Genomic DNA, 13,761 nt, shown 5'->3' with positions numbered 1-13,761 from the left:
AGGGAATATGTTAGCAGGTTTTTGCTATGTAATCTGAGAGCACCATGATGTAGTGAAAAAAAACCTGATTCAACACAATCAGTGTTTTATCAGAAGATCGCTACAGGACAACTGGCCTTGTGCTTGCTAGTCCGACCACACCCCCAGCACTTAAAAGCAGCACTCTGTCACTTGTGACAAAGTCACTGGCATAAGACTAGAGGGGAGATATGTAGCACTGAGATTAATAGCTGCAGTAATTATACACAGGAAAAAGGTTCCAGCACACAATTGGGTTAATCAGACATCTTACTGCTAGGGTGATTAAAACACCTGTAGAAAGGGAGGAACTCCGAAGATAAAATCACAGCCTTTGAGAGCATTTGGTGTGGGGAGGGCCTGGAGGTGAAAGCCCTGAGCTGTTTGTGTCACACATGCTGGATGTATGGAGATTGCAGGTCCTTGGTGTGAATCCCTTTGTTAAAGGACATAGAAGCTGGACTCTAAGCCAGGTGGGCTAACCAGCACTACTGTACAGACTTGTTATTTTAGGTTTACCCTTCTGCCGGACAAAGGCTGTATTTACGTTTTCTGGTGACGTGGTTTATGAAGATTGCAATAAATCAGTAGCACTTAATAGAAATGGTTCCGGTGTCTGCTTCTTTTAACCCCTTCCCAACCCTGGGATTTTCCGTTTTTTTGCATTTTCGTTTTTTGCTCCCCTTGTTCCCAGGGCCATAGCATTTTTATTTTTTGGTCAATATGGCCGTGTGAGGGCTTATTTTTTGCGCGACGAGTTGAACTTTTCAACGCCATTACTAGTTTTACCATAATGTTGTGTACGGGAAAACGGGAAAAAATTCCAAGTGCGGCGAAATTGCAAAAAAAGTGCAATACCTCAGATGTTTCTTATTTTTTTTACCACGTTAACTGAATGCTAAACTGATCTGCCATTATTATTCTTCGGGTCATTACGAGTTCGTAGACACCAAACATGTATAGGTTTTTTTTTTATTTAAGTGGTGAAAAAAAATTCCAAAAGTTTGCCATAAAAAAAAAAAAAAGTGATACCATTTTTGGGTAGATCCGATGTTTTGATCGCCCGTTATTGCATTTTATTGCAATGTTGCGGTGACCAAAAAAAGTAATTCTGGCGTTTAGAATTTTTTTCTCGTTACGCCGTTTACCGATCGGATTAATTCTTTATTTATATTGATAGATCGGGCGATTCTGAACGCGGCGATACCAAATATGTGTATGAGAGGTTTTTTTATTTTATTTTGAATGGGGCGAAAGGGAGGTGATTTAAACTTATAGATTTTTTTTTTTTTTTAAAAAAAACTTTTTTTTTTTTTCACTTTTTGCTTGCTTCTATAGTCTCCATAGGAGACTAGAAGCAGCACTTTTCTGATCGCCCCTGCTACATAGTGGTGATCAGCAGATCACCTCTGTGTAGCAGAAATGCTCCTGTGCTATGAGCACCGACTACTAGGTGGAGCTCATAGTGATCTAATCATGACAACCACTGGAGTCTGCTGCAGACCCAGGGTTGTCATGCCCACCCATCAGTGACCCGCGATCACTTGACGGGGTCACCGATGGGTGGGGTAAGTGACTCGCTTCCAGCGCAGCGATGTTAAATGCCGCTGTCAGAGATTGACAGCGGCATTTAACTGGTTAACAGCCGCGGGTGGATCGCGATTCCACCCGCGGCTGTTGCGGGCACATGTCAGCTCTAAGAATCAGCTGACATGTGCTCCGTTCAGTGCGGGCTCAGCGCCGTAGCCTTCACTGAACCAGGGGTTACAGCCTTGTGCGTACTAATACGGCACAGGCTGTAAAGTGGTTAAGAAGCAGAGCGAGTCGATCTACCACACACTATACAAAGTACACACAAAGCTGTGGTGCTGCTGCACCCAGTAAACAAAGTGCTATATCTTTGGCATCAGGGTCTCTGTCTCTACCTCATGGTGTTGTCAGATCACATAACACAATCTATCAGCAGGTTTTAGCTAACATGTATTACCATCACACTGAATACTAATTTCTCTACTTCTGTCCTCTCAAAGGAGTTTTCCCACGAACAAAAGTTAATTTTAATCAATAGATTTCGAAACGATAATCAGCTCCACAATTATGTATAAATAAAATGTTCCTGTGCTGAGATAATCTTAGAAATGCGCCCCTGCTGTGTACTGTGTAATGGCTGTGTCTGACCATGCAGGAATATGGTCTGATGACACCAGAGCTCCTGGGTAGGGGAGGACGCAAAAGAGTATACAGACATTACAGCAGGGGAGCGCAAATGATTCTTTCTTTGAAGTAAAACATTGTTTATAAACAGGCAGTGAAATGTTTTACCTCACAGAAAGAATCATCTGTGATCCCGTGTAATGTCTGTACTCTTTTCCTTCCTCCCCTGCCCAGGAGCTGTGGTATGATCAGACTGTGTTCCTGTACATGGTCAGACACAGCCATTACACAGTACACAGCAGGGGCACATTTATAAGATTATCTCAGCACAGGAACATTTTATTTAAACACATCCAATTGTGGAACTTATTATCATTCCAAGATCTATTGATTAAAATTTTGCTTGTGGGAAAACATCTTTAAGTGAAATGGTAGTCTTAAAATTGTTGTCTCCTACAAATTTGTTACAATAATGATAAAAATGGGCAGGATTTTGTAGCACTTACTAATATATGAGTATTAGGGCTCACTCACATGACCGTAAAAATCGATTGAGTGCAATCTGATAAAATGAGGTATTGCACTTGGACCAATGTTATTCAATGAGGCCGTGCAGATCTGTGTATTTTATCTCGGCTGTATTCGGCGGGAGTACAATATCACAGCATGCTGAGATTTGATTCCGAAATCGGATGGGTGCGAGAAAAAAAAAATTGGATGCCATAAGGACCATCAGAGTGACATCTGATTTTTACAGACACATTACAATTCTGTAGTATAGGAAACTGTAAATGGTCCTGTAAAGGATCCATAGCTGTTGGGTAAAAAAACTGATTGCATACGGACAGCACATGGATGACAAGTGAGAAAAAAATCTGTTCCACTCTCCTGGATGAGAATGGACTGATTTTTCCATATGCTCGTGTGACCCCAGTCTTCCAAGCTCTCCTTCAGTGAGAAAGACTGCACTAGCAAGTGGACATCCGGATCACAGAATGAAGTTCTTTTCTCAAAATAGCAGTTGATAGTGGGGTTTATTACCGTATAAACTCGTGTATGAGCCAACTTTTTCAGCACATTTTTTATGCTGAAAAAACTTCCCTCGAGTATATCCTAACATTATAGTATATTCCGACCGTGGAAGGTGGTGGGGTGGGGTTGCGGCGGTGGAGGAGCAGTGTATAGGCAGTAGCCAGCTGCTGCATCTACCACATGTGCCCGTTGAGTGAATATTCATTTTCTTTCGTAGCGAGCACACAGGATTGCTGAGCTGCAGCAGGAGCTGCGGCCGCCGCTGACACTGCATGCTTTTAAAGAAAATGAATAGTCACTCCTCTCCACGCCCATATTCCCGGCATAGAGGAGTGAATATCCCCGCAGCTCATCTCAGCGTCTGAGGGCGCATGGCAGTGATGTCATGCGCTGCTCAGATGCGGAGATCAGCTGCTAGCAGAACAGGACGCAGCACTGGAGCAGAGGGGAGGAAGGTGAGTAGGAGTATTTTTTTTCATGTGTGGAGTAATGGGGGGCCATGTATACCAGGATAGGAGTCCATGCTACCAGGATTGGGGATGAGAGGGCCAGGCATACCAGGATTGCTGATGAGGGGTGCTATGCATACCAGGATTGGGGATGAGAGGGCTATGCACACCAGGATTGGGGAGGAGAGGTGCCATGCATACCAGGATTGAGGAGGAAAAGGGCCATGCATACCAGGATTGGGGAGGAAAAGGGCCATGCATACCAGGATTGGGGAGGAGAGGTGCCATGCACACCAGGATTGGGGAGGAGAGGTGCCATGCACACCAGGATTGGGGAGGAGAGGTGCCATGCATACCAGGATTGGGGAGGAAAAGGGCCATGCATACCAGGATTGGGGAGGAAAAGGGCCATGCATACCAGGATTGGGGAGGAGAGGGGCCATGCATACCAGGATTGGGGAGGAGAGGGGCCATACATACCAGGATTGGGGAAGAGAGGGGCCATGCATACCAGGATTGGGGAGGAGAGGGGCCATGCATACCAGGATTGGGGAGGAGAGGGGTCATGCATACCAGGATTGGGGAGGAGAAGGGCCATGCATACCAGGATTGGGGAAGAGAGGGGCCATGCATACCAGGATTGGGGAATTTACCAGTAGCTGCTGCATATCCACCATAGGCTTATACTTGAGTCAATAAGTTTTCCCAGTTTTTTTGTGGTAAAATAAGGTGCCTCGGCTTATACTCGGGTCAGCTTATACTTGAGTACTTACGGTGTATATATCCATCAGCATCCTTCAATTAAAGAGAACCGGTCAAGTCTCCAACCACCATTAACCAGCAGATATATGGTTAAATCTGCAAGTTGACACTAACTGGTCCTTTGACAGCTGCAAGTGGTGCCAACAGCTGCACTATGTATGCTGCCATGACTGAAAGTCAGTGGCTCCGGTGAAGAAACTAGATAATTTTCCCCTTGTAGCCTTACTTTTAGTAAGGCAGCCAGGCAACATTGTTACTATAAATCTGCAGAATAATCTGCACCAAAAACGCAAGTAAAAAACACAGCAAAAACATGCGTTTTTGAAGCTGCATTTTTCCTGCCAAGAGATGCAGAAATGGTGCAGAAATTTCTGCAGCAAATCCTTACCGTGTGCACATATCCTTACAGCAATGATCATACTACGTACTGTCTCGGCTGACCACAAAAAAAGTGTTTTTATGCAGCCTAGGAAGAAATGTAAAAAATAGGAACACTAAACAGAGACTCATGCACACAGACATATTACAGAGATTTATGGATTCTTTGTGCTGTTGCCATGCAACAAATAAAGCATATAACCTAGATAGTCATACGTGTTAAGATATTTTCGGCGTGTGTATTGATTATTGGAATGTGTACGGATCAAGGGTCTGAAGTGTAAGGACATCACAAAGCCATCATGTTCATGACTTTCCTGAACTCCTCCTTCCCACATTTACAAGGACTGTGATCACACATTGTGGTCAGATTACGATTTTTGCAAAGCCATAGTATAAAGGTATGGCATCACTGCAACATAAGAGCACAGCCTAAAATTTGCAGAAGGAATTAAGAAAAAACACCAGTAGAACATGTCAGGTAACTTAACATCAATAGCAATTTATTTAGGAGCCAAAATTAAATACACACAAAAAACTGAATTCAGAAAAGGATTCAGCTGAGGAACCAAAGCTTCTCCAATACAATACTGTTAGGTAATAGCAACTGTAGTGACTGAAGGGACTTAAATTCATCCGTGTCCTTCTTTAGAACAGAATAAATATAGACATAGAAAGAATCAAAAATTCAGGAAAGCCGCATATGGGTAGAAAAATCTCTCCCCTCAAACGGTAGTGATACAAATACAAGCGCATCAATGCTCTCGCTTTTCAGTGGAATAGAAAGAAGGAAAACAGTTCTGCCCCGCTAACAGAAGAAAACACAACATTATTAAAATCAACATAATCAATACTCCTTACAGAAATACAGAACAGAAGAATTGCATTGCCACCCTTATAAAAGGCTTTGAAAACAGGGCAAGAAATACAAATACAGTTCATGGCAAGTCATTTGATCCATACATTATCCATGGGAATTCAAACCAAAACTAAGGAAACAATCAATGGCATACAGAAGGGATGGTCAAAGCACAGCACAACGTTAAAGGGGGAGAGCGTCCAAATAAACAAAATATGTGAAAGATTATGAGCAGAGCAAAACAATCAAGATGAAGGGAAATGGAGAATCATAAATCTGGTGTCCGAGAGCGTGTACAGAACTCACCACTAACATGCTGGTTTAGTTCTGGCCATCTTATTTATCTGCAGAGAGTGGGATAATTATCTGATAAGCAAAGGAAGCAACTGCAGGACAACTTCAGCCCTGATCATCTTCTATGGAATAAAAAAGGATCAGACAGGTTAAAACCCAAGCTGTTCATTCCATATGGAGCCTAGCCACAGAACACTTGGGTTGAAACCATAACCATCATTGTGACACTGTGAAAAGGTGAAGGTGGAAATGAGGAGGGTCTCACCTCCGGGACAGATACTACTTAGCAGAACAAAGGGATTACTGACGGAGCGCTACTCTTACCTATGCAGCCATGTCTGGAATGGACTCTCACCCCTCATTTAAATGGAAATGTGCTGCAGTAGCAGGCAATGCCACATGGATGTTGTAGGGATTGGATATTGTAGTGAATAGCAGCTGCTATCCAGACTCCCAAAAAGAAATATCTGCTTAGTTATGCACTTGAGATGCAATATTTAGGGCTTGTGTGTTTAATACATTTTTAATACTGCTTGCTTGGGGAAGATGGGGAATTGTTCCCTCTACTGGCAAGATGTTATCTGCAACATATCTGTTACCCAAGTAACCCACTGATCAAAAACCGAAAAACAACACTCCTAAAATAAAACTTAATGATATCTTAAAAAAACTCTCCAAAAAACACTTAAATTATAGAGGTGTATCAATATATAAACAGATTTCATAGATTATTAACTTGCGAGCAGGGCCCTCACTCCTCCTGGTGTCTGTTGAATTACGTGATTATTGTTATTCTGTAATGTCTTACTGTACAATCCCCCACGAAAAGGTAAAGTGCTGCGGAAAATGTTGGCGCTATAGAAATGAAAGTTATGATTATTACCAACATAGGACAATGATAGTTCAGCAAAAAGCAAAATTAGGGCATAGGGAGGGGAGGTTAGAATTTCCTGATAATCCCTACCCTCTACCCTACCTGACTGCGGAGGTTGGCACCCTAATGTTTATGAAACGGAGCCTCCGCTCAACGGCGAATAGCTCTAAAGACCATAAAAAACAACTAGACTATAATTAAAGTGCAGTAGAGGTAGTGAGAAAGAAATCCTGGATATATTCCAAAATCAGATATATATGAAACTACCAAGACATGGCCTGCACACTATAAAATGCATCAAATTACTGTATAAATAAAATATAATGTCCAACAAAAACAATATCCCAAAATCAATTGTATAGATAGAAATGGCTTATAAGTTCAGGGAATCATTTCAAGAGACCAATGTTACTGTCTAACAGAAAAATAACAGGCAAAAATGTGATGTATAAAGCTATGCTCATCTTAGAAAGACTCAGGCCCTATTTAAATGAATCTGTAGCTCATGTCTCAATGCATTCCCCCCCCGAGTCTTCGGGGTTCATCAGGGGATGAAATGCTGACAATGCAGCGATTCTCTGGCCACAAGGATGACGTGTGCGGAGTGCAGTGATGGACGCAGCCATCTTAAGGAAGTGTATTAGATCATATCTGGTTTACTAGGCGGCGTGGCACGTACAATGTGCTCTATGATGAACATAACGCATCCCAGTGGGTTCAGAAATGTCCAATTTTGGAATATATCCAGGATTTATTTCTTACTTCCTGAACTGCACATTAATAATAGTCTAGGCGTTTTTTATGGTCTTTAGAGTAACTCAACATTGAGCAAGAGCGCCATCTCGCAAACATTAGGGTGCCAGCCTCCACAGTCAGGTAGGGAGAGGGTAGGGATTATTCGGGTATTCTAGCCCCCCCACTCCGTATGCCCTAATTTTGCTTTTTGCTCAACTAACATTGCCCTATGTACATACATTGATACACCACTATAATTAATTTTAGAGTTTTTTGGAGAGTTTTTAAAATATCATTAAAAGCTATATTTAGCTGTTCACAACAGCGACATGGTTGCACAGCTGTTCACAACAGTGACATGGTTGCACAGCAGTTCAGAACTGAGTACTATCACAAGTTGCCCCAGTTTTGACCTTGGCACATAGGAAAAGTGAAAAGGAACTGAAAGTGGCCAGATCGGCAACTCAGTCAACCTCAGTGGGGCTAGCACACTACAGCATATAGCCTGCTCACTCTTTGGCACGCTGACTGCAGGGTGGCTGGTAACCTATGCAATGAGATGTACAGCACAAGATTAACATCTCTCTGTGCTTCAGAACACAAAGAATTTTTTATAAGGGCTAAATTGCCAATGTTTTTACAAACACCAATTTCTGAACTTGGGACAACCCCTTTAAGGGATCTGGTCACAAATTATTTTTCCATACTCCTAGACAGTAAAACAAACAAATATACAAAGAACAATGCTGATACAAGCTTGGGCTCAGCCAAAAGGACACACTTCTCTAACAAGTGTCATTGTTGGGCTCCCGTCACACCAAATTTTGAGCACAAAGTAAAATGTAAATGATTCCCAAACCCAGGGAAATGTAAAGAATATTCTATATTTGCAACATTTTTTTCATTTGGGTATGTTTATATACACCTAAACATATTTTTCTGACACAGCCCTTTCATGTTTTTCTATTTTTTTATTACATTGTGCATTGTTCAATTAAAATAAATAATTATTTAATGGAGCCCTTCAGATGCCATCATCATCTTTAGTGTCATGGATCCAATGCTGGTTTAAAGGAAACCTGTCGTCATGTGCAGCAACGCCATTTAGCTTCCGATAGGGGTTAATCTGCAAATAGTTTTAGAGACATGCCTGCTTACCTTACATGTATTGGGAAGAAGGTTAAGTTGCACCCACCCTGGCTGTTTGCTTTCAATCATTGGGGTGGTACAGGTAGCGGTTACGTTCACTACACAGTGAGGGCAGCTGTAAACACTCCCAGGCACAATGATTGACAGCCTGCTCTGCGAGCTTACATACACTGCACACTCGGGGGAGTATAGTGAGCGGTGACTAGAACTGCTCCCTGCACCGCCTCTATGACTGAAAGAGCAGGGAGGAGAAAACTCCACTGTCCTCCTGCTACAGTAAGAAACACAAGATTGTAATGCTCTTCAGATGCAGATAAAACTCGAAAAACAGCAGGAAAATAGCATTTCAGGACATGACCGGTTCCTTTTTAGGGTCACATATCTAGCACAGGATTCAGGCTATGGATCCCAAATCATGAAGCAGAAGCATGCCTATATCTGACTCTAAATCCTCTCTCCTCCCCTCTTTATAGTTATAAACAGCCATCGTCATCTCTCAACTCCATAATGCGAGAACCTATATTCACTGAAAATAGATTGTACCAGTAAATTCAGAGTGAATGACCAGTCGAAGATATTTCTCAGGTAAGATATATAGCAAAGTTTCTTATCTTCACTTAAACTATTGATTGTTTTAAATAATTTAAAATGACGTCTACTCAGTAAAGTGAATCAGTCAACAGAAAATGACCTATTGTTTAACAATCTTCATGTACAGATGAAACCTGTCTACAGCAGCACATGAAGTGTTAAACGCTGCCCGCTTTGCCAAGCCCAGCCCACTTAGTAAATCACCAGCCAGGAACCGAAGCGATCAGCAGAAAGGGAATCTCTGCAGGAACGTGTGGTTAGTTCTGGAAAATTTAACAGTCTGAAAATCTGCATTCATTTAACATTACTTTCTAGGTTGACTGATCATTTAAGCTTGCACATAAAACAAAAAGACCTTTGTTATAACCGAAAATAAGGATCCACAATCTGGCAGCTGCTTATGGGAACACATGTATTGAGCCAAGTGTGCATGTGTGAGGAGGGCTGAGGAAGAACAACAGTTACCCAAATAAGTGTTCAGCCAATAGCTATCTAAGGCGCATGGCTACCTTTACACGGAACAACTGCACAATTCAATGTCAAGAAAAAACGCCCTTTGGCACTTGAGTGAAGGCATATATTACATCTTTCACTAATATGAAAAATCTGTTCACAATAAAAGAACGGAAAAGTAAGTATGTGCCAGGAGAGAACCAAGATCTTTTAGGGTTTTTCCATCATCTAGGACACTAACCTAGAGCTGGGTCAACCCTTAAGCAGATGATTTCGTATGCAAACATCAAGGGGGCCACATGGGTAGTCACAAGGAAACAGAAATTCAGGCTGGTTTTCTGAAAAACCCAGATATATAGTCAGTAGCAGCTGCAATTTTGCTTATCTTTTCAAAGATACACAAACGTCAGGAGAAAAAGGCAATTTCTGCCATTTTGGCCAAAAATTCTTTGGAAAACTAAAAGCAAATGATAGCTCCATCTTGATGCATGAAGGGGACTGCTATCAGCAAAATGTGATATGTCAGATTATTGTTTTTCTGCACAAGTATGGCATGCTTAAAATGTGCCAATCATTTGCCACTTTTCACAAATTCAATACACTATTTTCCTTTTTTCTCTCTTCTGCATTCTGACTGGTGTATTCCAGCTGATCGATATCTTAAGTATATAATGAGCTTTAGGTGTGAATTGGTTTATTCCAATATGTTCCATACAATATATTCTCCAAACCACTAAAAGTAATTCACTGAGGCACTTTTGCATTAAGAATCAATGAAATGGTGACAAGATGTTGTGTGCGTTTTGGGCTTTAAAGAATATAAGCATCAATGCTCATATACCCTCAATAGGAAAGTATGAAACTAGACATTCTAGTATGCATTCCAGACAGAAAAGCCATCCATAACAGTTTTCTAAAAAAGCACACTTGGCATAGCAATTTTGGGAAGGTAAAAACATCTCAGCCAAAAAGGCACTATGGTTGTAGTAAGACAAAAAACACCAAAATAAGTTCACCTTGCAAAAAGGAAATAAAAAAAAAAAAACCTTGACAGACAATGGAGTTGAAATGGTTTTCAAAGTGCAAACCCATGAGAAGCAAAAACAGAAAAGGGTATAAATAATATTTTAATACCAAGAAAACAGAATTAAACTCAAAATGGGTAGAATTAGTAACTAAAATAAATAGAGCCAGAATTCTGCTGTATATACCATATGCTACATTTATGTATTAGGGTGAATTCCTGTTCTGTTTGTTATTTTAGAGAATTTAGGGTCAACTTTCCTGAAAGTGGAAAAAAAAAAAGAATAAAATGTAAATGAAAAACGCCAAAAACTAAACAAACAAAAAAGTGCAAATTTAATAATGAATTGGGTCCTAAATGCAAAAAGTGTCTAAAAATCATTTAAGAGGTGGTCCAAGAGTAAAAATATTTGTTTTTTTTAGCCACAAATTGATTAAAAATGAACAGAGGCATGCTCACCTTCCAGCACCTCTGGATTCAACGCAGGCCACTCCATAGGTAGGCAGGAGAAGACCTACTTGTGGAAGGGGAGCAGACCTCCGTTCATTTTTAAACAATTGATGGCTTAAAAAAAATTATATTTTTTCTAGCCATTGATTGATTAAAAATAATAAAATGTACTGTTGGACAACCACTTTAATGGGTTTAGACACTTTTTGTTTCTCACTAGACATTTTTAGAAAGCATCCATAAAAGACTGCATAACCAACGGCCTGCCTGATTCATTATTGCATGTGACTTTTTTTGCTCTAATTTTTGGAGCGTTTCATTTTGCACCTTATTCTTTTTTTTTTTGTCAACGGAAGGCCTCTTTCACACTCCTGTAATTTAGTGCACTGCGTTTGAGTTCATTTTTCACTTGTGTAAAAAGGAAAAGTTTGGACCATTGGTTGTTCTTGACGGCAAATACTGATGAAATCTGAGGGCTTGTTCAGATATCAGTTTCTTCTCTGTACTTTTTTCAAAGGTTAGAAGTCGTACCAATTATAGTCTATGGTGCAATTCTCATGTCATTTTTTTTTGCAGACTGTGTGCCCACAAAAAAAATCATGGAGACATTTCTATTTTTGATTGAACAAAATTACCCATACAAGTCTATGGATCAATGCAAAGTTATCAGTGTGCTTTCCATGATTAACACTGGAAAAGAGAAGAGAAGCTTAGCAGGTTGATTTTTTTTTTGTCAGTGAATCATCATTAATAAAACACAGGGTAAAAACTGACCAAACAATGATGAAAATCAGATTCAAAACACTGATGAACAAGGGTCTGCGGACATCTGAATGAGGCCTAACAGTGATCCCCACAATCCCAGCTTGGTGACTAGACTGGCACGGTACATTCAGTGCTCACTTTAGTAAGCACATCATTATTCCACCCTTTTAATTAGGACAACTGTCTTCTATATGGGGACAGAGAGAAACTGATGAAAAGGGAGCCTGGTCTACCTAAATATCTTATTATGTCATATTCCTTTATCACCTAGTAAGTTTTCAAGATGATGTGTGGAAGTCAATTCATTTCATGTGAGTCAAAGCAGGTAGAAAGTTATTAGGATGGCATAACTCACACTGCTTACCATGCCACAAAATAGGCAGGCAGAGGAATTCATTACCCATGTATTTCAAGGATTATGTAAAAATAAATAATTGAAAATAAGTTATCATTTACAGTAAACTCTCCTTGAATAAATATCGTAAATTAATGTGCTGGCAAATGCACTGAAAATAATTAAATACAACATGCAAATAAATAGAAATAACTATTGTGGTATATAATACTGTGCATAAATATGTTGTGTTTCACACATTCAGAACTGAGAAAATAACACTGCAAGAAGATCACGAATATTAAAGTATTCTCCATCTACACCTACCTCATCTTTACCAAAGTAATCTAACCAATTCCTCACCTGCCGCAGGTGGATGTTGACCACTAACTGTTGGCAAATCCAGAGAACTATCAGACATAACATGCTTCAAATCCCCGCCCATATCTGACAGCTTCATGTCAAACTGGATAGAAAGTGCATCTTCAGAGTCATCTTTTCCAAAGCTGCTCCCACCAATAGAAGGAAGATCCAGTGACTTAATAGACACAGAGTCCTCTTTGGCTTGTTTAAGAGCAACAAACTTATCCACAAAGGTCTTTTCTGTATTGTCTGCAGTGGTGATTTTGTCATACTGGAAAGTAAAGTCATTATTTTTTGTAATATTTGTTGAATCTTTAGTTTCATCGAATGTCAATGAACTTTCCAAAGAAAGCTGATCAAATAATTCGTATTTATTGAATGAACTTGAAGAATTGGATTGAACGGCTTGGGGAACAGCAGCAGATGTTATTGGGTCAGCGGTGCTGGCTTCCAGTTTAAAGACGTTATATTTGTCATCACGTTTTTGCTCAACAGGTCTGATATTACTGGTCATAAAATCAGCAAAGTCATTCTGACTAGCAACGGATGTAGTGCTGGTGGATGGCCCAAAGAGCGTAAAGTCTCCAAAGTCATTAAGTAGTGAGGAACTTTTAGAAGGTGCAGTGACAAATGATGAAGATGGAAACAATGGTGATGGAGATGATAATGAAAGTGGAGCTACAGGCAATGGTACAGGCTTGGATAAATGAAGTGTCTTGGAGAAGCTATTACTGGTTACCGCAGAAGAGAACGAATCAAGATCAGAGGATGGTTTTATTTGTATTTGCGATTTTTCTTGAAGACCAGTAGGGAATATTAGGGACGACTGGGTTTCTCTTAATGGAGTGTCTAGTGGAGATATGCTGCCTGCAGTTTTAAAATCTGTGAAACCATCATCAGCTCCAGGTTTGAAGTCTGTAAAGCCATCTCCTATAAAATGGGCAAAATGTAAGAGAAAAATAAGTGAGAATATTGGTCATGGTAAATAAGTAATACTTTGTGTATATTTGTTTTGCCATTTGCAGTAGTAGGCAAGTAGATGAAAAGTTACTCAACATACGGATGATATTTAACATG

The 13,761-nt window shown here is 40.3% G+C and overlaps 1 protein-coding gene across 2 annotated transcripts in view; it reads right to left on the bottom strand.

Moving 5' to 3' along the window:
* The window catches only part of SYNRG (synergin gamma), a 270,799-nt gene that overhangs the window by 167,961 nt on the left and 89,077 nt on the right, over positions 1 to 13,761 (bottom strand). For both annotated transcript variants that reach the window (XM_073666404.1, XM_073666405.1), the window contains exon 12: positions 12,685 to 13,614. In XM_073666404.1, the coding sequence (XP_073522505.1) occupies positions 12,685 to 13,614 (930 nt within the window). The remainder of the gene's footprint in view (positions 1 to 12,684; positions 13,615 to 13,761) is intronic.

Source organism: Phyllobates terribilis, unplaced genomic scaffold (genome assembly GCF_046119375.1).
Source record: "Phyllobates terribilis strain yellow unplaced genomic scaffold, ASM4611937v1 Scaffold_2__4_contigs__length_985480577, whole genome shotgun sequence".
In the NCBI taxonomy this organism is placed as follows: Eukaryota; Metazoa; Chordata; class Amphibia; order Anura; family Dendrobatidae; genus Phyllobates; species Phyllobates terribilis.
This window is presented reverse-complemented; position numbering and strand designations above follow the sequence as displayed.